General features: G+C 37.5%; 1 protein-coding gene across 1 annotated transcript in view; it reads right to left on the bottom strand.

Moving 5' to 3' along the window:
* The window catches only part of LOC139984855 (NXPE family member 3-like), a 33,821-nt gene extending 9,228 nt beyond the window's left edge, over nucleotides 1-24,593 (bottom strand). The window contains exons 1-3 of the mRNA XM_071998955.1: nucleotides 24,311-24,593; nucleotides 7,604-8,125; nucleotides 109-281 (exon numbers count right to left, since the gene is read on the bottom strand). Of these exons, the coding sequence (XP_071855056.1) occupies nucleotides 109-281; nucleotides 7,604-8,125; nucleotides 24,311-24,475 (860 nt within the window). The 5' untranslated portion in view covers nucleotides 24,476-24,593. The remainder of the gene's footprint in view (nucleotides 1-108; nucleotides 282-7,603; nucleotides 8,126-24,310) is intronic.
* Between the last annotated feature and the right edge of the window lie 628 nt (nucleotides 24,594-25,221).

Here is a 25,221-nt window from a genome sequence, read left to right on the forward strand (position 1 = left end):
TATGTAGCTACGGCAGATTGGAAAGTGCAAATGTTGTAGAATATAGAGAAGTACAGTTATGGGATAGGAGCGGAGTAAATCTCAGTGTGAAGTCAATGAAATACTCACCTCTTGAATGCTGCCAATTCAGCTTTGCTGAGAGTTTTCTGCAGTTTGGCGGAGGATTCTTTCGTGCTCATAAAAACGACAGCCCAATCGTCACAGGAGAGATGCTCATTGGTAGGTTTTTTGCAGAACCACGGGCCGTGCGTGTGTTTTGCACTGACGTTGCACATTGGAGGCTGTAATGAAAATATCGTTTTACCGTATTTAAAAACAAGCTATATACATATGCTATATATACTGGATAGACTTGTGCTTGCGGTTAACTGTGAAACTTTAGACAGTATACTTGTATCTCCAGTATTGTAAACCGTAACTCTAGCCAACAGAAAGACAACAGAAGCCACTTCAAAGTATGCAATATAGGTTAATTATTAATTGCTTACTTGCAATCACAGGCACTTTTCCACTTATTTATTTCACAGGAAATATATTTTGTTAAAAGTCAGTGATATTCATCCGCACTGTGTTTGTAGCATTAATTTAAAAGTCTTGCAATAGTACGCTCCTGAATTGTATATCCTATTGTATTAGACTGTGTAACAGTAGCAATTATGATGTAAATACACGTACCTTTAATTTGTTTCGACATAACACACGACAAATATGATATTTGTAACAATCCCAGTTTCTTATCATTTTGTCGTTTAAAAAAAATAAAATTGGAATGTTACTGAATGATCGTCACATTTAGTATTTTTAAACTGGTTGGGTCATGTGCAGATCAGGTGTGAATCTTTTTACTATATCATTTGTATTTATAATATATAAAGTGAACATGCCACTCATTTTGCAAGGTTAAGGATTTGCACTTATGGCCAGGAAGCAAAGTCTATTTTATGCTACATGCATTTAAAGAAAAAATAAAAAATTGTTTCACTATACATCACAATTTTGGCGCATGTGTCAAGGTCATATTTTGTGAAACGCAAGTGAAATGCTTAATTTTATACAATCCCAGGGTGAGTGGTATTGGTCTCTTATACTAGGAACACTTTATAACCCTTACGGACTGGTTAAATTTGGCCCCTATAGCTTTTTTTTTCACTGGAAATATGGGGGCAAAAATGGCCCAAGGATATTTCGCAGTGTGACATTTGTTGAGGTCATATACATCCCTTTCACTGTACCTCCAATTATCATTTTGATTTAGACAGCCATTTCATGATTGTAACATGTTTTGTTAAGAACTTACACTGAAAAACATGAGGGAGAAATGAATAAAAAATATTTAATTATTCCGAGTAAAATGCATTTATACTCAGTAACAACTAAAATACAGTACATGTAGTTACTCCACTGGGTAGACAAGGGATGGTAAGAAGAAAGAAAGAAACCAACAGGGAAGGGGAGAGGTAGAAGATAAACATCTCCATCCCGTGTCTATTAATCCCCTTACATCTATCCTTTGTGTTCACCATGCTCATTAACTTATCTGTATTATGTGCGTGTACTTTACAATGAATTACAGAGCATAACAGAGAAAACGGGAAATCATATACAAATCATATCAATAGTTATAATACTAAGCAAAGAGAAATATCTTAAGAAAAGTTATGTAATACACAAAGAGACTGTTGTAAGGCGTTCAATAAACATTTACACACCCTAAACTGACAATAAGATTTCTCTTCCGTTTTGTAAATTCCTTGCCAGAACTTCATTTAGGCCCATCTCTGTTCCTGACGTCCTTACGTAAAAAGACATTATTTTGTAAAGAGCCATGTGTTGAAAATGGCATCACATAGTTGCAAAAGATAGAACGGTAGTAATCTAAGAAAAATAAAAGCACTACTTTATATACTACCATCACTTTCAAGCAAACAACTGATGATATTAATGTGTGATATCAAGATCATGAGACTTAAGTCACATGAAACTTGCCGAATGAGTTAAAACTTGAAAGAACACCATGCTTGGTAAATGACGAACTTTTGGTTGCGATGCCGAACCTCTGCAGTCAAGTCTGGGTGTGTAATGTATTTGTGTGTACCATGAGCCTGTGGACATGATATCTCAAGAACTACATGTTGGATTGATATCACACTTGATATATGTTGGTCATGGGCAGTAGACGATCCATGTTGTTTTTACGTGCACGCAACATGAATATGTGAGGCGGGATTAATGAAAATTTCTTAAAATCGCAATATCTTTGCAACCATCAGCATGATTTGCCTTCAATTGGTTTAAAGATATGACAGTATACAGATGTAGGAAATGTTATCATCACGTTAATTATTCATGAGTGGTAGCATAGGTGTCTACTTGTGTGTCCCATGAATAGGCGTAATGAACTCGGATTCATGTAAAAAATGTCACATGTCAGTACTGTACCTTTGTAGCAGAAAGCATGATTTAGCTCATATTAGTTATAAAAGGTTTATAATATTGGTAGAATGAAAGTATTTATGTTTGTATGGTATTTCAGCTAGAAGAGTGATATTTGTGATACTTGTGGACATGCCCTATTCAGCAGCCAAATCATTGAAGAATTTCATCTGGAATCGGAACCATTGCCAGATTTGTGTCTGGTTTAATATTAGTGAAATCGTACAGCCACACTATCTCAATAATACTATTGACTATATAGAAGGTTAACATTGTTCAAATATATAAACCCGAAGTAATATGATGTTTCTTTGTCATAATAGGTAGATATACCCTAGTGTTTATGGTAATGGCCAAAGATTATGGTAGTTCAACAGAAGTCCACCACTGAATCCTTGTAACTTTATTGTCTATTTGGAATTGATACAAAGTTCAGTCTGCCTGTCCAAGTAGAACTTGTTATTAATTATAACCACAGTTGACTATGGATTGAAAACATCTTAAGATGTTGCATTAGGTTAATAAGAGTGATCTAGTATATGTGGTGCTCTAGAATGACTACAAAGACAGTTTGCTTTGCTCTTTGTTGAAGGATTATTTTTGGATTTGAATTTCCAATCTGTAGACGCATCTTGCTTTGTTACGCTAGTGGCCATACCGGTGTGTTTAAATATCATAATATGAGGAATGCATAATTACACACAAAACTGAGGTCTAGTATTGCACTGTGCACTGATGGGTTAAATTGACGTAGCCGCGTACAATGGAAACAATTGCATAAAGTATGTCGCTATAGGAAACTTTTTGCCATAAGAGTAGTAACAATATACTCAATTGATTGTTCGATTCACGATATATTTGGCAAAAGGTTTATGGCTGTATAGAGTATGTGGTTCCTTGCATGAAATTTCCTTTAGAAGTAGGCTACAGTAGTACAAGTTTAAGTGCTCGACCCTAAATAGTTGGAGTCGCCTATATAAGCTTAGATCCAACACTAACAGTGTGTTGGTCTTTCAGATATACTGCACACTTAAGTGATGGGTGAATTGCTGTAGTGTTCAAGTTTGTTACTTCGCAAGATCGCATTATCATTGCCGACAATCCTACAAGAACGCATTCTGTGAATTCTTGTAGTACATAACACTGTACTATAGCAAGAACATATGTGCTGTTTATGTATGACTTAAAGGTAAATAGGGGGAATCTTACAAGTATGTGGTTATTACAGTGTTATATGTTCTTTGTCATTAGAAATACCAGTATCACAATTTCTCGATACCACCCAACACTACTGCTGTTCTTTGTATTAGATATTATAAAAACTACACTCAGTGACAGTGTAACTTTACACCTTGTTATTGTTATGTATGATGCATCTAGAGATGATAAGTTATATGTGCCGTTATGATCCTGGGTAAAATGCTATCGAAGGAGGACATAATATGCAAAGAAATTGGAGGCGGCTTGGCAAGATTTCTTGCAATTTAGTTGTGCATCATAAGTAATAGGATGCTCTACGAATATGTGTTGCAAAGTGGATCAACTCTTATAATCACTGATGATTTGCAGATGATGCAGTTTAGTTTATGGGACGTTTTAGATACCAAATTAAAGGGATATCTAGAAATTCGTCAGGCAAATGTTCACAGTTCCTATTATAAAAATTAAATTATAAAATTATTGATCTGAAGAAAACTGAAACCAGAATCTACTGTTACAAACTAACTGTTACCATTGTGGAGATATCACATGTCGAAATTTTCAGTTTTCAGTTTCACTTAGGACACATTAGGACATCGGTCCTGAGAGATAGATTCGTGTAAACACAGTGAGTTGCCTCGCCACATAATCATTTTGATTCCTTGTTTCCAGCAAAGGAACCATATTATTCATCCCTGCGTGTGGGGGTGGGGGGTGGGAGTGTACGTCTTTGTGACGATGTATGTTGTATACACTTTAAATCGACAAGAAAATGATGGATCATTGTTACGCTTGGTGTGTGGATGGCCGTGTTGCTCATCTCATGAAAATTAATGAGTTTATGGAGAAAAATGTCAAAATATACAAATTGCAATAATTCTGCAACTGCAAGTTGCATTTGTTTCAAACTTTATATTTGGTTGCTGGTTTCTGGTAAGTACATTTTGATGTGTGTTAAAATTTGACATGCAGATTAATGAGTGGTGAGGCTTCACATTATATCATTAACGTTATTTTGTACGCTCTACACAATAACTCAACACAATAATGATGAATCAGTGTCATACTTGGTAGTAGATAGCCCATAGTGAGTAGACCCTATTGTCAAAGGTAGGTCAAAACATGAAATAACAATAACTTTGCATCAACTTAGCAACATATTTTATGGCAGATGATAACTGAATGATGGTTATTCATCATGGATAGTAGGTAAATAAATCCTATTAATTTTCCTGTAAATAACAAAATATCAATATATTTAAATATGCAAGGAACCACACACAAAAAGGTGTTCTTGTCTCTATACTTCATTGATTTTCTTTTAATGTTGTTTGTAATATTTGAACAAAAGTCAACAGTAGCAAATGTTTTGCATGAAGTAGGTTTGTTATAATTGTGGTATGATACAGTATACATGTCGTCGTCATCAATGATCCTCATTTAAATAACATAGTGTATCAAATCAGTGACATGACAAGTCAGATAAAATAGATCAGCCCATTTGAATCAATAGTTGAGTGCCTTTTTTAAAACTCCGATGATATTTAGTTTATTGTCTGTTATTGACAGGATCATTACACTATCTCACCACTTCGTTTCTGGGAAGGTGATAATCTGTTTTCTGCCGAGTCTTTCTATATAACAGCTGAGGAAGAGAAGTTTGACAGATCAGCAGATCTTGCAGCTGGTCTGACTAATCTGTGGCTTCATTTTGGGTGTTTAACCTGTCACACCCAAAATGATCAAAGGACTTTCTATCTATCATAGAAACTGTTTTCCTGAAGATACCTTTAGTGAGGCCCACAAGAGCTCTGAGCAAACTAGTAACTAACATGAAGAGACTGTAAAACACTTTGGCACAATCTTAGATTTGTGACTGACCATGATTTTCCAAACCAGGAAATTGTACCAACAAGTAAAATTCTTGAAATGGTCTTCTTATATCTTGTGACTGATATTGTGTATAAAAGTGTATAAAAACTCACAGGAGTACTTGCACTTTGGATTTAATAATAGTTTATAAACATTTCCAGATAATAGGCAAAGTCTTTAGATATTTCCACCTGATTTAGTGATAAGACGAAACTAAAATTTGTGAAGAGAGTGCAATTATTATTAGTTTATTTTTACTTGATTGGCTTTATAACTAAGACTAATGAAGTGTTTAGCGAGTCTACTTTCTGTTTCATGTAACTCTAGTCTATTTAATTCTCTATACAGGTTGGTTGTCTTTGGTTAATTCTGCTATGTGACAAATTTATACGGTCTAGACGGAAAAGAGATTTCCCACAGACATTTTGTGGTTTCCAGGACTCAAACTCAAACTTCAAATCAACAAAATTTAGGAGTTACTGTAGACCTTTTAGTAAGTGTATTTTACACAATAGAAGTCGCAAAGTTTGTATCTTCCTGCCATTGAGTCATTTGAGAAGAAAAAATTATAATTATGCGGTTATGATAAGAAGAAAAAACATTCAAATAAGGTTTTTTTCCCCGAATATGGCAGATCCATACCGTCGCCATGAAATGTGATATGGATGCGTCTTGTTACCTGAAGTTGCAACAATTGTGTCCATTTTTACGGAGCAATAAATTTCAGTCCACCAGAATATATCTTTATTATATTTCAGGTAAACTGCCAAGGAGATGGACTTTAACTGCTGACCCTTCAGTTACATACATCTGCCTGTAATTAATGTTGCTTTATCAGCACTGATATAGAAATTTCAGCAGACGTTGAAAACAAAACTCTGAAGCAGATCTCAATTCCTGAAAGGTTGTATGTATGCTTGACGTCCTATAAGGACCCTTCAGAAAAACTAAACTGAACTGAATTTTACCAAACAGTATTTACAAAATGGAACGAGCTTTACTTTATGAGTTATCATGTTTCAAAGGTTTTCAGGTTTTGACACATGTCGACCTCATATGACATTTGACCCCTTCAACTTTCAAAATGGTTCTTGTACTCACCAAGTTGGATATACCTACCAAGTATGTCCATTGGTTCCACCTGTGTTTCTTGAGATATCGTGTTTACAAGCTGTTTTTGACGATTACCAATTAAACCCATCCTCGCATAAATCTTAACTGAGGTAAAATTGTTGTTTCAAAGACCATGTACTTTCTACGGAGTTACACCACCATATCAACTATAAACTAACTCACGTACGGTTGAAGAGATATTGACATTTTACGAATTTTATGGTAAGCCCGTCACACACACATTAATATTCATGAGGTGAGAACTACAAACATAGGGCACATCTATTCAACAAATTGCATCAGTCTACTACGTATGACATTTATTAAACTTGTGGTTGTTGATATATCGTGTTTAGAAGCTATTCATCACATCCACACACACACATACCTCCTCCTCGCTCCACCCCCCCCCCATCCCCGCACACACATAAAACCGTAAATGCGCACTAGCCAGCACGATTGCAAAGTTTACTGAGCTTTTCGGCATCCTAAAAAAACGCAAAGTCGCTGAAAATGTGAAACGTTTGACGTACTGAACTCCATAAGTACAGACACAGCAATTTAAGTGAGCTAAACATTTAACTCAATTGTGTCAAAGGGGGGGGGGGGAGGTGAGGTCGCCGAAGAAGATGGATTCTAAGGTTTCATCTTTATCATCAGGTACATGATCCATTCTTAAACAAGTGTACCAAATGCCATGATTTGGACAGTCCAAACTTTAAAAACCACATTACTGTCGCATGCTTGATTTAGTTTAAATCAACAATATGAATAGAGCATAGAATTAAATTTGCATTATGTGATATATACTGACCTCGGGAATACAAATTTCCCCTGTTCTACAAACAGTCTGATACCAATCTGTTAGCTTACTATTGGAGACCCAAACTCTATATCACCTTTAGCATTGTCTGTAACTGTACATAAAGAATGTACAACAAGACGTAAAATCATGAGAAAACGTTTCAATTCGAGCGTGACTTACCTTGAATGGAGCTACCCCGCAAGTGACGTCCTCAGTATAAACGGTGCCGTTTGGTGCTGTGGTCTCAAACGTCCCATAGAAGGTGAAGACTGTGGCTGCGCTACCTTGCTGGGTCCTGTTCAGGATTTGGACAGCCTCACTTGGGTGCACAAGCATCGCATCAACTCGCACAGTTCCAGGCCACCTCAGTGTAAATAATGCTAAATACGTTCCATTGTCGTAGTCAAAGAAATAATCCGGACCTATGGCAGAATAGGGTTTATCAGTGAAGAGTTTCACTCGAAAGTAATCACCGCCATACGTCTTCCACGTGCCTTGTTTGGCTCGTGACTGGATTTTAATTGCCAGGGTGTCACAAACATGGTAATAATCCCGCGGGTTCATAATTTCGACCACAGACTTTGCGACGTCCGTCGTTAAGGAAAGAGATCTTTCTTGGTTTCCACGTATTTCCCCTCTATTATTATCTGGTAAAAGACTGCGGTCTGGTTTCTTTGCTAAAAAATGGCAGCTGTGAATATCCTAGAGAAATTTTAAAAAAAAACGTAATTGTTTCATCCGGAATTAAAACAAGCGCAGCAACGGCTCAGCTAAACTTCTACAAGAGAAATTTGTGTGAAAGATATAAGACATAGGCCGGGTAACATTTTCACCACCTCCTATCTTCCTTTTTTCCTTACCTTATGCTTCTTCTTAGCAGACATAGTTTGTCAAAATGTTAGAAAGTTGTAGGCATTTGTTTTGAAAACATGACATAAAGATAAATGTTTATTTTATTATTGAAACAAACAAAGACAAAAATTTTGAAACAAATTTGAAACGTTGAAAGGCTATAATTACAGCTAAGTTGTGTTCTTGAATACTTAAAATTCACAGCTGCCTTTTGTCACAGTAGTATCTTTCAGGCAGAATGCAAAACCCTATTGAGGTTTATTGAATGACATCATCGTAACAGGATATGAGCAAATTTATCCTTGAAAGATATCATGAAAAAAATTTGTTTAAATGACCTCTGCAGATACTATCGACCCTTAATGTATTTTGACAATTCACAAAAATTAGTGCATTTATACTCATAACGACACCTCGTGGAAGTAGGAGACTTGTCAATGTTACACTTTCTTAGCTATGGTGTTCACAACGTTGCCACATTTAAGCCAGTTAACGTCAAATGACTTTGGCTTTAATAAATATCAAGGGGTTTGACCAACTCAGAATGGGTAACTTATTCATGATTCCCTTCTTGAGATACGGTAGGTACAAGGTTTAACTGTTTTATCATGTTGACTGAGATGACTCTTGACCTTCAATAAAATCAATAAGGTCGCTATGTATAGACAACCTATACAAGTCATGCTAAGTATGAGAGTTAACCACACGCACCAAAGCATATACATTCTCGCCACGCACACACAAACACAAGCACCATTACAATTTTACTAGGTTTGGATTGTCATTGAATATTTACCGTCACGAACTTATCTTATAGATCGTTGTATTTATTAAAATATTTATAAACATGCCCTGTGGTTTTCATTGACACAATAATAAAAACGGAATCGTAAAAAAAAAGTATTCCTGTAACTGTTGAAAATTTCAAAGTACAAATCTACTAAGTATTCTCTTACAGAGATGACATCGAACTACATAGTTATCCTGAATAACACGTAAATATTTGACTTCATCACGTCAGCCACGGGTGGAGTTATTTTAAACAATGACGGGAAAATTCGTATGGGAAGACAATTTTCTACTCACACCAGAACGCATACTGGGCATGAATACTAAACATTTGAAAAACAAATGTCATTATCATTGCAAATTATCTCTGGCCTACATTTCACCATAACTAAAAATTTCACAGAAGCCCCTGTTTGGGCCCTCACATTACGAAAAAAAAATGTTCCTGAACAGCTTTGGTTCACCACCATTGAAACGTTGTATCCACGACATCTAAGCAAATTTGGACACAATTTCTAGGAGAAGTATCATTTTTTTTCGTTTCTAGAAAATCACCTCTCGTTACCTCAAATGACATTCAAATTTATAAAAATGTTGCAACCAAATCGCAGGAAACAGTACACATATTTGGCAAGTTCAAAGAAGCCCAGTAATTATTTTATATGGATATCAGTCAATTTGAAATTGCCGCTATGTGACGTCGTTGTGTGGATGTCGAAGTTGTTCAGGAAGGTATGTCAGTCATACAGGTAATAGTGACCAAATTTTTGAGCGTACTTTAAAATTCATCCGATTAGAACTTTTCGAATGTAGGTAGCGGCAAATATGCGGTTCGCGTGGTCGTAAGTGTTAGGTGATCTTAAAATGGTGATGTATTTTGAACACCGTCGACATCAATTTCCATAAGCAAAGTGAATCGGTTAGATATTCATCTGTGCCTGTTTGTTTCGAGCCACTTTTTTGGCAACCATATTGCTCCATTCGCAGTATGGATCGATTGAATTTATAATATACTTGGTTAGAGGAGTTAACCTGGCCAAATCGTCCTTCTCTGTTTCTATTTACAGTAGTGAACAGTATGGAACTCATATTGGTTACACATTTCATGTTTGTTTATACGTAATTGTTCAGAGTTAAGGTCAGTGGCGTCGTGCCCATTGGGGCCCGGGGGGCACAGGCCCCCCAAATTTTGTCAAAGGTGTCTTAACATTTTGTCATAATTGAAAGAAAAAAAAGTGTTTTCGAAATCGAAAAGTAGACTAAATAATAATTGCTCTTTGATGGTCGTTGCGGATTTCCCACACATGACACACCTCAAAGACGAATGGAAGCGTGCAAGCAGACTGCCATTGACTCATTTTGGAACCTAACTCAGCGACGTTGAATGAGAAACAGTGTCAGCAACTGAATTTCTTGTAGGGCCTACGAGAAATGGGGCTTCTGTTGACTGCTTGGTCATTGGTTTTTAATTGTTGATATTCAGTCAATCGAAACAGTTACATAATTACTGGTTGATAACTAATGAACCAAATGTGCCATCAACGCTGCCATCGTTGAACAATATTATATATACGTAGTCCCAGAGTAAGTGCAACCCGTTACCTTTGCCTAAGTCAGTCAATTTTCCATGAAAAAAATGGCCATTTTTTTAAATTGTTTTCTAAGACTGTAACAAAGTTCGGAAAGTTAAGATAAATGTAGTGAACAGAGATTATGGGACTCCATGTGAACTTCTTCTTAAGTAATGCAATCAGTTCGCTAAAAGGTCCACCAGGATAAATTTTCCTCATGATCTGATAGGTAGTTTCGAGAAAATGAATAATAATAATAACTTCAAATACAGTCACAAGTAACCTGGAAAATAATCACTTCGTTACAGTGGCGGGGCTAGGGGTATTGATCAAGGGGGGCGAGAATGGTCTGTAGGGGCGCTTTTGACACTACTCTCAGCGGAGCGCCACCACAGGTTGGCGCGGAGCGTACATAATTTTTTTTGAGTAAAGATACTCCCTAGATCGCCGGAAATGACCCTTTCCGGGCCTTGCTAATTTGCATATTATGTGACAAATGTCAATAGGTAGATGAGAGCGCAATAAAAAAGTCAATATTCGCTAATAAGTAAAAAGTGGTAAAAAGCTGAAAAGGGCGCCAGCAGTCCATTTGAGTCCGTCAGGGGGGGGGGGCATCCGCCCCTGACTGTGTGGACGCTCCGCCACTGCTTCGTTATCGCACGTTTTACCTTAGGTTTCGGTACTTTCGCTTTTTCTGCCCATGTTCACCCAGTCACCACTTCTCACGGGCATGGGCGGCGATCATGGATCAGCCAACACAAGAATGTCTCGATTTCTTAAATTTTGGGCGCTTCTGGGAGACGAGGAATTGGTAAACTGAGGAATAAATGGCGATCACTTCCTTCGAGAATATTTCCCAAAATAAAAAATTGCCGGAAATTTTTATCACTTTTAGGGGTGTTGCTTACTGCCATAGGCGCGGGAAGTGCCGTTTCCTGCAATCTGAGGGGTCTGTCAGACGAAAAATTTTCTTGTACGCTGCGCGCCAACCTGTGGTGGCCCTCCGCTTAGATAGTCATCACCTGCTCACGGCCCCCCCCCCCCAAAAAAAAATTATTTTCGCACAACGCCCCTGGTTAAGGTTGACTACTTATGAGGGAATTTTTTTTTTCCCGGCGAGAGAGTGATTATAAAGATAGGTCTATGTAATTTTGTTGTTTTGGTGACAGGTGGGTGGGGAGGAGAGGGGAGGTTGGGAATTTAGTGATGGGACGGGTCCCAAAAAAAGTAACCGCGTGCGCACCACGTAAAAAATATGGTTTGAGAAACAACAGAAACAGTATATTTTGCAGCCAAACTTACGAGAAAGTAACGGTATTGGTACGCATACTTGGCCTATCGAACATTTGTTCTATCTTTGCGTTGCACTATTGCTATGCTAGTTCTCCGGGAGGTCGCGGCAATGTATAGATCAGTTGGCAACTCCGTAGAAACTTGTAGTATCAATCAACCCTTATTATGAAATGGTTGTGCCCATTGTATATTTACAAGCCAATCAGATGTTGCTTGATTCTTTCAAGAATAGAAAGGTTCTGTGCATTTCCTTTTGTGAGACCGTTCTACTAAATGATTGGGGGTCAACTTATTAGCGTAAGAGTCCCGTCCGTCCAAACGTGACCCCATAAAAGTACAAAATTTACTTACTATTGAATTACAAGGTATTTAGAATTTCAAGGGCTAAGAATTGGTAACAGTTTGGTAACAGTTCGATCACTATAATTGTGTAACTGTTTGTTTATTGTGAAACCTTTCAGCTGAGCTAACATTTAGTGAGGTTTTGACTGGGTTCCCAATACCTTTTAACAAATGAAATTCTCAAAATCTGCAAGACCTTTTAAAAAACAACAGATGCTATTTTTAACTATTGCAAGAGAGTTGTGTAAGCAAACAGAAACAATAGAAAGAGATGCAACGATATATATATTTGAAGGACTTCATAATTTATTGGAGCTTGCTTGCTGAAACTCTAACCTACTACGTGCTGGTGTAAATTACTACGAACTTACCGCATAACTACATCATGTATTTACCAACTATACATATTGCTGTGGACTATGGCAAACCTACTTTTATGGTCCGGCAATATACCGATAAATTCGTTATATTGCGATCATATTCATACCGACGGTATGGCCTTCCTCATTAGTACCGATGTATAGAAGAATCTGTATTCTCAAACATTACGATAAAAGTATGCATTGCCGAATGTACATGACAACATGAACATATCACATTACACAGCTTTCATTGCTGGAAACCTGCCAATTGTTTTATTATATTTTTACTTTCCCGCGCCTTCTCAGAGAGGTTTCCTGAAGGATACAACGAAACTTTTCCAGAGAAAATTTGTTAACAAATTATTAAACTATACGCAGTTGAGTAGAACGGGGAAAACAAAATATGAGGCAAATAAAAGATACAAAAGACAGAAACACATTTCTTTCAATCAGAATCACTATAGAATGACGTGACAATGATAGTCCAATAAGAGCAAGAGAAACTTACATATGTCAATTTAATTCGACCTTCCAATCAGAGCGCTAGCAAACAACATGTGACATTGGTCGTCCAATGAGAGCCCTAGTAACCGACATATGTCAAAAGCTCTCATGTTTGGTTACTTGCCGTAGGCATGCGAGTGTCCTATGCTGTCCAATTGGTATTTGTGGGTTGTGTGGGGTAGGGCGCGTGTGTGGGCACGTGACGCCTTAGCTTGTAAGCACGATATCTCAAGATAAATAAACTCTACAGTTCTCATATGTAATATGTGGCTCTCCCATAATAAGAAAAAGAAACCTATGTTTTGGATGAAGCTCAAAGGTTACTTGGGGTCAGCAAAAGGCAAAATGTGAAAATCTCAAAACTATCCAAAGCCTGTCAAAATTATTTAGAACCCGAACATCAAAGGAGTTTATATATGCATGGTAGGATAGCCATTATGTAGTGTTAACAGTTACACAATTTGGTGTAGGTCAGAGTTGTGAACACGATATCTCCAGATAGGAAAATGTATTGGCTCTCATATGTTGCGTGTGGATTCCCTATAATAAGTACAAGAAAAAACATATCGTTTTAGGTGGATGTGAAAGGTCATTTTGGGTCATCAAAGGTCACACTCTTTAAAGCCTTATAAACACAAAGCTTGTGAACACGATACCCCAAGATAGGGTAAATAACATAGCTCATATTTCGCATATTTTTTGGTTATAGTGGGTGCTTGAACCCTATTATTTTGGGTGGAGGTCAAATGTCATTTGGGATCAGCAGAGGTCCAAATGTCTAAATATCAAGATTACTTTATCCTAAGAACTTTACCTCCAACATATATTATATATTCATGGTAGATAACTCAAATGATAAACAGGGGCGTAGCGAAGGGGTTTTTGTTGGGGGGTGTGGAGAATTTGATTTGCCGACGGATCTGGAAGTGGTGACTGAAATGTGGGAGGGGTCTAAGGGGAGGGGGTCTACACCTCCCCTTTGGAAAAATTTTATGATATTCGCAGCTGCCATTAATTAAGGAAGAAACCAAGCCGCAGTCTCTTACCAGAAAATTATAGAGGGGAAGTATGATTTCCTTAATGACGGACGTGACAAAAACTAATAATAAAAAGGTAACAAAGACAACCATGTGAAATTGCATCAATATTTGTCACAGTGAATTGCCACATGATGTATGACAATGAAGATTATATGGTTGGGTGTTTTTTACAGTTTGCAAGTTTGTTGATACTGTGAATATTGTATGAACAAAAATATTAAAGAAGCAAGTTGAAGTAATGACTGGCTAAACGTTTCTCAAATATTGATGCCAGCACTAAATGTCAATTGCCCACATAAAATAATCCAAGCCACGGATGCAGAAAGAGTCCTGGATATGAAAGAAAACAAAATTAAATGATAACAGAATGTTGGAAAGTAGGAGACATTATATAGCCACATGAATAATGATTTAACATTGCTTTTAAAAGCAACAGGCAGAGATTACTTGCAACAAGCCCATATTACATAACATATTATAGTGAAACTTGTAACTGCATTTTCTCTCTGAAAATTACAGAAACGTACAGCAGTACAGGGTGAGGAACTTCATTACAACGTGAAATAGGCACATGTGCAACCAAAACAAAAAACTCAACTGCAATATGAATTCACACGCAAAAGAATACTACCAAAATGCGTACCGAACACTGTATGAAAATTCAGCGTAGGCTTATCCTTAGCCTATTGTTGAAAACAATAGATAGTTATATATTTTACAAAGCTTCACCTACAAAAATGAGGCCCTGCTCTTGCCACAAAGTAAAGAACCGATGTTGACTTGTCACTGACTCGACCTACCTGTAGCCTAAAGTGAATTGATCCAGAATTAGCAGGTGGGCCTATGTATCGTTAGCTACACCGGATGAATTTTCACAATGGTAAAAAATTACTTAGTACTGACTATAGCCTACTGACTAAGACAGTACCTTGTTTAATAATATGATTATTTAATTTTCAAGTTCTAGTATTAAATATACTAGGGCCCTGGGGGAGTGGGGTATTGCCAGTGTTGAAAACCACCAGTGACTACATAGTAAACTAATATCAGTGTAGCCGGTCAAAAACGCAGTGACCAGGCGTAAATATATTTTTAGGTTTGGGAAGATTACAAGTGGCACCTTCCCATGAGGGTAGGGCCGGTTCACTCTGAGATCGTGGGGACAACTTAAAAAGGCGGAACGCTCACACAAAAACAAACAAATAAAGGTAAAGTGGTGTGTTTACGATGCACATGGACGTTGTATTAATATCAATGGGGTTACTTAAACTTAATGTGAAATTATATCAATGGGTGTAACTTACATATTCGGAACTCTTACTTCTTATAACGACTCCACTGAACTTAATGGAAAAATAATACTTATCAGTCCCAACGAAATAATAACAAAATCGCGGCGCGGGTCGACCGAATACAATTTGAAAACGAAATTGTCTCCTTGGGGAACTTCTAAGGCGGTTCACTTAGTTGGGGACGTCTCTGGATTGAGTGGTTCTCTGGATAGCTCGCGACTCGGGGAAATAACCTCTCAGAGGCTTCTCAGCTTGGGCGTCTCTAGGAGAAACTGTTCATCACTCAGGTTGGGTCATCGCAGGGGTTCACTTCCGAATCCAAACAAGGACGTAGAATTAAAATGGGGATTTATAGTTCCATCACAACAGAAAATTAGCACAACAAATAATAGGGTTGCCAGATATTAGCACAGGATGAAATATAGTTCTGCCTCCATTGGTACAGCTTCGGGTGATAAACTTTTATTAAATATGAAATTTCCTTGTAAAACAGTTCCAGGTGTTTACTAAATTAGAATATCCATTTGTAGAACAAGCTCCGGGTATTCACTAAACTTTTATATAAACTCCATGGGTAAATAGCTTCAAGTGTCCACTTAACTTCTAATTAATTTAATACTGGTCCTCTACTCTATTACTGGTGAAGTTAGTCTAAGAAAATAATTATGATCTCGTGCCCAACCATTTCAAACCTAATCCTTCCCCTTTTCTCCTCTAACTATTACTAACTCGACGTCAGTGTCTTTTCTTAATTTTCCCCCTACCATGATACCCTATTCACTCCATCCCATAATAATAAGAATACACCCCATAATGATAAGAATACATCCCATAATAATAAGAATACATCCCATAATAATAGTACAAGGCAACTCACACATGACCACCTTTAACCAATTAAACACAAAGGTTTGTTCATTGAATATTTATGATTTAGCCTTTGTCTCAACTTTCCCCCTCCTACTCTAGACCAGCTTGCACTCCACTTCCTGATATCTGAGGTCTAGTGACCAACCAGCTGTCAATTAACACTTAATACATAATTTACCAGACACTTTACTAAACTTATGGTGTCCTTGGGTACATTTAAAATAATCATCTATCCCCAAAACATTCCTATCTAACCAAAAACAAAGTTATAAAATTGTCTATTTCACCCACAGTTCTGAAAAGGGATAGACTCTTGGAGCCATTCATTTATTCCTAGAAAATAGGACCACACAAAACAATTACTTTGCTTAAGAAAAAGACAGGTCGCACAGGGCCACCCGACCACTAACTGTTGCCATGTAGTAGTTAGCAATAAAAGTGAAAATTAAGGGAACTCCTAAATCTACCAAGTAAAGGTTATTCATTGTCAAATGAATAAAAACAAGAAGAAAAGAAAATGAAAGAAAATGATCAAATGAATCAAAACAAAAGAAGGAAAATAAAAGAAAATGATAACTATACAAAACATTAACCAGGTTATGCTCTGGTTACATCAGCATAAGCCTAGAACTGTGTAAATTTACTAGCACTAACCTACTTTTGACTGCTCTAGTAAAGTCCTCCAAAGTTCAAGGAAACGACATTGTATTCGTAAACAATTTCTACCACTTGAAATGTTACATCATAACCAAACAGTCCCATTATGATTAATACAATGCATTGTAGAATACTTATAATTATAACCCTAGGCTACACGATATATCAATTTGCACTCACAATAAACCACGATAATTGTAATTAACCACGATAGGATACGTCGATGACGGTGACCAAGTGTACCCTAAAAACATTGCCACTTTAGTTCGACCAAGAATGCTAGAACAACTCAGAATTTAGCCCCAAATAATTGTTTGACTTGTTTTATACCATCAGCCGAGCGATGGAGGTAGTAACTTCTTGAAAACGGAAAATGTGTAATTCGAAACATAAAAGGTTTGTTCGCACGTTTCGTTTGTATTTTTCAAGCCGGTGTAAAGAAAGTTCCGAAATTCATCCACATCTCGAGTCCGACATCGGCGCAAACAGATATTCAATGAATATATGAACCTTTTCTCCAAAATTTTGCTTCAAGCAATTCGATTGCTGCTGTATGAATATGTTATAAAACGGATTTTCAGAGGATATCAGAGTGGAGCTCCCATAATGCATTTCACCGCTTTTGCCAAGTGTTTAAAGATTGTGCCATAACGGTTAAAGGTCGCACTCTGATTTCTGACTGAATGTGTCTATATTTCACAGATTGTTCTTTCTAGATATGGTAGTATTTTTGACTAACCCTTGTATACTGTAAATGTTTTAATAGTAAATTAAATGGTTGATGCCCACAAGGGAGTGCTACCAAATAAGAAATAAGAGCTGGAAATCTCTGATCTTTTCTTACTCTCACTTAATTCTTGGACAAATTTAACTCATTTGTTCTACGTTAGTCAGATAGTTATTTTGAATTTTCGAGCACATTGTATTGCAATGAATCACAAAGCCAATCAGCTCCCCGGTTATAAGGTCACTACAAAAACTTTTTCAACATGATAATTGATTGCTGGTACCTTCCGTTATATATTTCCGCAACAGTTAATGGATAATCCATGTTCATTTTGAAGTGGAGTGTTAGCTCAGTCGTTCACGCCGGTGCCTTTCAATCATAAGTTTCCGAGTTCAAATCACTCCAAGATTAATGTATGTCGTCTAGTGACAGAGTTGTTGACAATTGACAATTCATAATCATGGACGTTAAATATGAATCTAAGAGACTGACTTCGGTCAGCATGCGGCTTTGATAAGCCAGAGATGGCTTCGTCGCGAGATCCTGCTTGAGGATCTAAAATACATACATACACACATACATACCAGGGGCGTATCCAGGATTTTCTAACCCGGGGGGGGGGGGGGCGAATTACTATCTAAGCGGAGAGCCACCATCGGTTGGCGCGCAGTGTACAAGAAAAAAAAAACTGGTTTTTACACTCCCCAGATCACCGGAAATGGCACTTCTCGGGCTTGAAAATGACCAACCAGATGTACACTTTTGCCTGAGAACCAAGTATTTCCCAACAGTTTTTTTTCCATCCATAAACTTTTGAAGATTTTCTTCAGTCACAAATCATGCTCGACCTCATCGCATGTCCTGTGGATCATTGCTTTTGTAGGTGATTCTACGTCGCGGCCCACAATACCCGACAGCCCCACTTTTCAAGGTTTTCAGTCCATTATTTGTTCAGAATTTGAAAATTCACTTCAAAACATACACATAATGTTGCAATAAATGCCATCTATGGACAACCAATATAGAAAAACCTCCTTCAACCCCTCCTAGACCGGTCAAAGTTACACGAGTAGAGGGAAGTATGATGTAGAATGTTGGTAAGGAAATTTTCGAAAATTCAGACACAGTTAATTTATTGGTGTACAAATATTAAACCCTCTTATAACGGCTATTATAAAACTTGGTTGAAGGAAATGAAATAATAGCAGATATTTCCGAAACCGAACACTACACACATAGGCGTAGGAGGCGGGGGGGGGGGGCGCGTTCCTACTGAAAGAAAAATAAATTGCAATGATGTTTAGCTAAAGGAAATGAAAAAAATATCTCCTTGATAATTAAAATAAAGTTCTAAGCTTGGTCGACTAATTCGCCATTACTAATGTAAAAGAGAATTTGACATAATTGGACCTCCGTGCTTTTTCTCCATCTACATAAGACATTTCGTTGTTTACATTAGCATCCCGCGGTATACTGCGCAATTTCCACGGACCGTACGGTACACGTTGTTATGCGATGTAATAACCGATGCTTGCCTATATGATATTGACACTGTATTGTTGAACGCGCGCGGAGAGCGCGAAAAATTTAGGTTATATTTATCGGGCAAGCCGTTACAGCCCCCAAATCGAATTGGGTTCCTATGACTACACACATCGACAGTTTCGAGGCTGTTCATCCTGGAACCGCCATTTTCATGCTCACTGATATGATGTGATATCTGCTGTTTGCTTTACAAATTCGAACAGATGCGCAGCGAATAATTTGCCAAGGGAGGGGCGAAGCCTGTAGGCAAACTATCTAAGCGTAGCGCCACCACGAATTGGCGCGAAGCGTACAAGAAAATTTTGGCCGAAAATGCCTCCCAGATCGCTGGAAATGACACTTCCCATGCCTTGTAAGTTGCATCTAAGCATTTTCTATTTTGAAATTACTAGCGATATCATAAAAAAGAAATATGCTCGGGGGGGGGTGGCGGTCTCCCCCTTCCCGAAATGCGTCATGTTCCCGACGACTCGGTCGAGTTCGAGACCAGCCACAGTTGGTTTCATAGCACAATTGTTTAAGGCGTCCATACACACACACGTTATGATAAACCATATATAGTATTTATATAGATACATTAGTGAGAGAGGAAAAATGGAAACGTCGGTGTAAGGGGTTGGGTGAGGCGCACGCCCCTTCCGAAGTCCTCGCTCCGTCACTGGCTACCCGGCCATGTGTATATAATAGGGATAAGCGCTATAATGATGTCACTGTTCCTCTTTCTCTTCCCGGTGTCTTGGCGGTTTTCTTTTACTCCCTCCTTTTCTCCGTTTTCTCTCTTTCTTCTTTTTTTTTCCCCTTCCTTCCTCCCTCCTCCTCCTTTCCCCCTCTTTTTTTCCCTTTTTCTTCTCTTTTCTTTTCTCTCCTCTTTTTCATACCCGGAGGGCGCGCGCCCCAACGCGCCCCTGGATACGCGCCTGCATACATACATACATCCAAGATATTGAAGATGTTACAGAACTTATTCTCATACGAAGAATCAAAATATTTTTGCTCAAGTATGTTTGTTTGGTAGAAGGAATATAATATATGTGGAACACGGGGAAGCAACGCAAGCTATGCACACTCAGACAACGGAGCGTGTTTAGTGTGTGATTTCCGTCGCATACAGTTAACTCAATGGAGAAGTCCAATTGACTTGCTGTGTAAAAATAAGAAAGGTCGTTAAAGCAACGTTCTTGCGAAGGACGGTACAAGAACGACCTGACCAAGATATATGATTGTGGTTATATAGTAGATACTTTTTTGTTAATATATACACATGTCCGCTGAAACTCAGAGAAAGTAGGAAAACAAATCTCCCGAGATTTGTGGGTCACTCTATAGTGTAATTGAGTATGAAGGTAGGATGGGGACCCCTATTTTCGTGCAGTCAGGCTAGCCTATATTAAATGTAGGCTTAAAGACATTGTCTGGTGGAAGATTTTGATACATTGTCCTCATAGTTCTTATTTTCCTCTTTCTAACCATGGCATGTGAACATTTGCCCTATTCGACGATTTCTACTTGTAGAAATCTGGTTTTTCAAATACACCAGTTTCTCACCAAAAGCACCGTTTTTTCGAACGCATCAATTTGGTGAATGACGTACTGCGGGCAAATAGGCAAACGAGCACTTTAAGTTAGCACTCCAATTTCCGTAGAAAATACGCTCGCGTGTACACGCAGGTGATTGCCTATATTATAACACATCGCGAACGTACGTATACAGCCTACCGTGTCCAGTTGGTACGTATAGCGTTGCGGGTAATACACTCAAACCACAGTTCATACACCGTTCTTCGAAATCGCTGAAATAAATTTTACGGATTAACTTTACTGTCCAATTGTTAGAGTAGCCTACAAGCAAACTTTTTTCGCATTGGAGCTGGACAGCGCGATGTATAAACAACGAAGAGTCTGCTGTTCAAACTTATCTCGTGTTACACAAAAATCACGAAATCACCGATGCACTTCATATAGGACGGCTCAACGATTTTATTAGAACTTACATAATTTATGAGAAATTTCACCGAAAATTATGGAAGAAATAAATCTGCATTCAAACGCAGGTATTGTTGTGGTTACTGTAGCAACTGTATGTAGCGTGGGTTATGACGCTATCTGCATTTACGAAGACGACTTCACGTTCTCTACTGTTCAAAGTATATTTGAATATCTATCCTAAACGATTAAGAAATCGTTTCTTGTCAATTAAACGCAACATTAGCGTTCGCATATTTTGAAAACATGTTTGGAAAATTATTTATCGTTTATTAATATTAAGGTAACTTCTAAGGGCTACCAGACAATTCCCTTAACGCTGTATGTGCGCGTACTGCACGAAAACAGAAGTCGCACGAAAGTAGGGCCGAACGCAGTATACTACTTATTTATATTTTAATATTATTGTCATCTTTAATGAGGGTAGTCTTGCAGAAGCACTGCCTTCCAGAGGAGCCAAAAATACAAAATACATATACAATATAATGCATTAGAAAAACGGTAAACATCCAAAAGCACAAAAAGGACGGCAAAAAGATAGACAAACAAATATCAGACATCTTAACAAAATGTATAAGGTTTCATATTGCGTTTAAAAATATTAACATCTGGCAAGCATTTCAAATTTGCGGGAAGACTGTTCCACGACATGCCTCCAGAAAATTTAAAAGACCTTTTACCATTCCCAGATCTAACAGGAGCAAGTAAAACATTATTAGAGCAGCTAGATCTAGTCCTGTACGAATGTCTATCTCTCAGTAGAATATTATTATCAGTAAGGTAATCTGGAGCCAGGCCGTGGACACATCTATACATTAGAATATTCCTGAAATATAATGCACGTTGACGGACATTTAGCCACTTCAATTCATCAAAAATATCTTTTACATGCACATCCCAAAGCCCACACCCCAGGACCCATCTAGCTGCACGATTTTGAAGAATCTGAACTCGGTCAACCAATTTGTTCGTCGCCGTTATCCAAACGGCACAACAATAATCAATATGGGGTACAATTAGAGCGTTGGACCGAGTATTACGTGTATACTGGTCAACACACCAACTAAGTATTTTTAGAATACCCAGTTTCTGTGATATTTTTGCAGTAATTTTGTCAATATGTTTTTCCCATTTAAGAAACGGGTCGAACCACATTCCAAGGTATTTGAATACATACACATTTTCAAGAATATCATTAGCAAGCTTTACATTAAGGGGTTTTTATTTTTTGATAGATCATTCCAAATTTGTATTGCTCTATTACTAAGACCGAATTTCCCTATGTTACTATGGTAAATATTGCAATGAGCGTTGTCGGCTTGTCTTGTGTGATGGTTATGTAAGACTCTGTTACTGCATATAAAGTACATATAAATAGAACTTTGTTGTTAGAGATTTTTTTAATTAATATATTATTTGTTATTAAGAAAATATTTTCTGTACGCCTGGAGAATCAATAAATATATACTTTAAGGGAATAAATATAATATTCAAAGAATATATATGTTTATACATATATGTCAATATGTCTATATATATATATATATATATATATATATATATATATATATATATATTTGTACGTAATATATTCCGCTTTCTCGCGCCATAACTAGACTTTCCAGATTTTTAAGCAACAAGTTTATAATGGTCACGATCCCTAGTTATAGATAGGATTTCATCATTAAACCAAGGCTGTCGTTTAACCTTGATACAAATTTCATTGTGCGGGGCATGTTTATCTGCAAAATGAATAAAAATACATTTAAAGTGACCCCAGGCAGTTTCAGGATTAGTGGTTTGATATATACTTTCCCAGGTGGCATTGGAAAGGTCTGCCTGGAAGCTAGTATCAATCAATTTACGACAGGTTCTAGTTTATTAATCTTAGGATTGCATTTAATCCGATAAGCTTCATACGACATGTACACAAGATTATGGTCACTAAACCCAACCGATACATTTCCCGAGGAATATAATTTATTCTGGTTCGGCAACCAAGATCAGATCAATGCAAGTAGAAATTTTTTCACTGACCCGAGTAGGAGTGTCTATCACATTAAACCATTGAAACTGTTGGCATAGATGAGAGATTTTCGGAACAAAGAGGTTTTTCTGAAGGTCACCTGTAATAACCATGTCACCATCACTAGCTGATTCAACAACATTGCTTAAATGACTTTCCAAAAGCGGCATATACTCGCATTTAGCAGAAGGTGGACGATAAATGGAGCCAATGAAAAGGTGGCTTTGTGTTTGGTAAGCAAATTTCAGTCCAAATACTTTCGATAGCAATTGTTACCAGATCAGTTTTATTAATGCTGCGTAGATATGTATAGAGAAATACATCGCCACACCGCCACCTAGTTCTACGATTTATATCGTATGGCGGTAAAGGGTAGAACCATCAATAACTCTACCTCTTCAGAGGAAATTTGGTGTGAAAGCCTATAGTCTCATTTAAACAAAGGACATCCACAGGTTTATTCACTAGAGCCAGTCTCAAGAACTCGTTTACAGTTAGTCTCTCCCAGCAGTGAGACAATATTAAAGTGTGCTATACGTGAACCCTTTAGTTGTCGAATGGGATCAAAGCAAGTACTCGAATCTACTCGGAATGCACCATCCAGTCGAACACTCACTCGTTTAAGGTAGTGTCTTTCATACGATAAAGGCAACCATCATGTAAATGCGCATTCAAAATATGTATACAGCAGAGCAATGGTACAGGCGTAACGTTAGTTGGTTAATAGCATTACTGTACGCATTTATTCATACCACTGTAGTAAGCACATGGCTATAGTAGCTAAACCCAAAACTCATCTGTATCATTTTAAATATTTATGCCGGAGCCCTTTTGAGCTGCCGCAACTAGACGACATAACCAGAAGGCTAACATTAGGTACATAGCCTAAAAAGTGAACATTGCAATGAACTGAAAGGCTTAACAGGAATTAAAAATTAAAACGCAACTCTACGTTAACAATTCCCCTGCATGACAAAGGCTAGCCTAGGCCTACAGTAGGTAATGCTCAAGTCAGGAGGCTTTGTTTTACTTACCGAAAACAGTTGTCCATTCCGCGAAAAATCACGGATAGAAGGAAGGCTTCTTTCCTCATAACTACCGATTTTATGAAAAATCTTGAGCGGGGACTTGAAATAGAAATATAATACCGATAAGGCTGCAAAGACTAAAAATACGGCAAATTGTCCACTTTTGGCCATTACGAGTCTGGATTTTTACTTACACGGAAATGTGTGGCGTACTCCTCATATTATCTATATCAATCCACCCGAGTGCTTTTGGTTTCTATATAGAACGGGGAAACGATTTGACGTATCCGTGTAGTAGGTGGTACCTTTTAAAGAAGATACGTCGTTTTGGAGAGCAGTTACTGATCGGCTTCAGTGTATATTTAAGAAGACGTCTGCTCAAAATAATATCTGTACGTGACATCTCCTTTTTTTTTTTGTTCTTTTTTTTATTGTAAATGTTAGTAACTTACCGGAGATAACATATCTTTTATATGGACAAAATGATGACATGAAAAATACTTTTTATATGATTAATGAACAGAGTAATTGTTTCTGATTTGACGGATTAGTGATATTAAGATGTAATCTTTCTGCAAGCACAAAAATGGCACGTGGTGCACAATTTCTTTTCGTGGAGTACAACGATGGGCTGATAGACGACTTCGTGAACAGGAATTGGCGAATGAGAAATGACGGCCGGATACCGGACGGCGGAAAATATACAGGACTTCCGGTTGTCGACCCAAACGATTTTTTCATTGTCACCGAGACGACGCTAAATGATTGCTGAACAATGTAGTCGGAGGTGTTAACCCGTTTATTTAGCACACGTGGTTCAACAGGACTACGGTGAAAACTATAAAGTAAAAAATATCAAAACATTAATATACAAACATTGCTGTAAACAAACACATGTTTTTGCATAAATCAATAAT

The sequence above is a fragment of the Apostichopus japonicus genome, chromosome 17, assembly GCF_037975245.1.
Source record: "Apostichopus japonicus isolate 1M-3 chromosome 17, ASM3797524v1, whole genome shotgun sequence".
In the NCBI taxonomy this organism is placed as follows: domain Eukaryota; kingdom Metazoa; phylum Echinodermata; class Holothuroidea; order Aspidochirotida; family Stichopodidae; genus Apostichopus; species Apostichopus japonicus.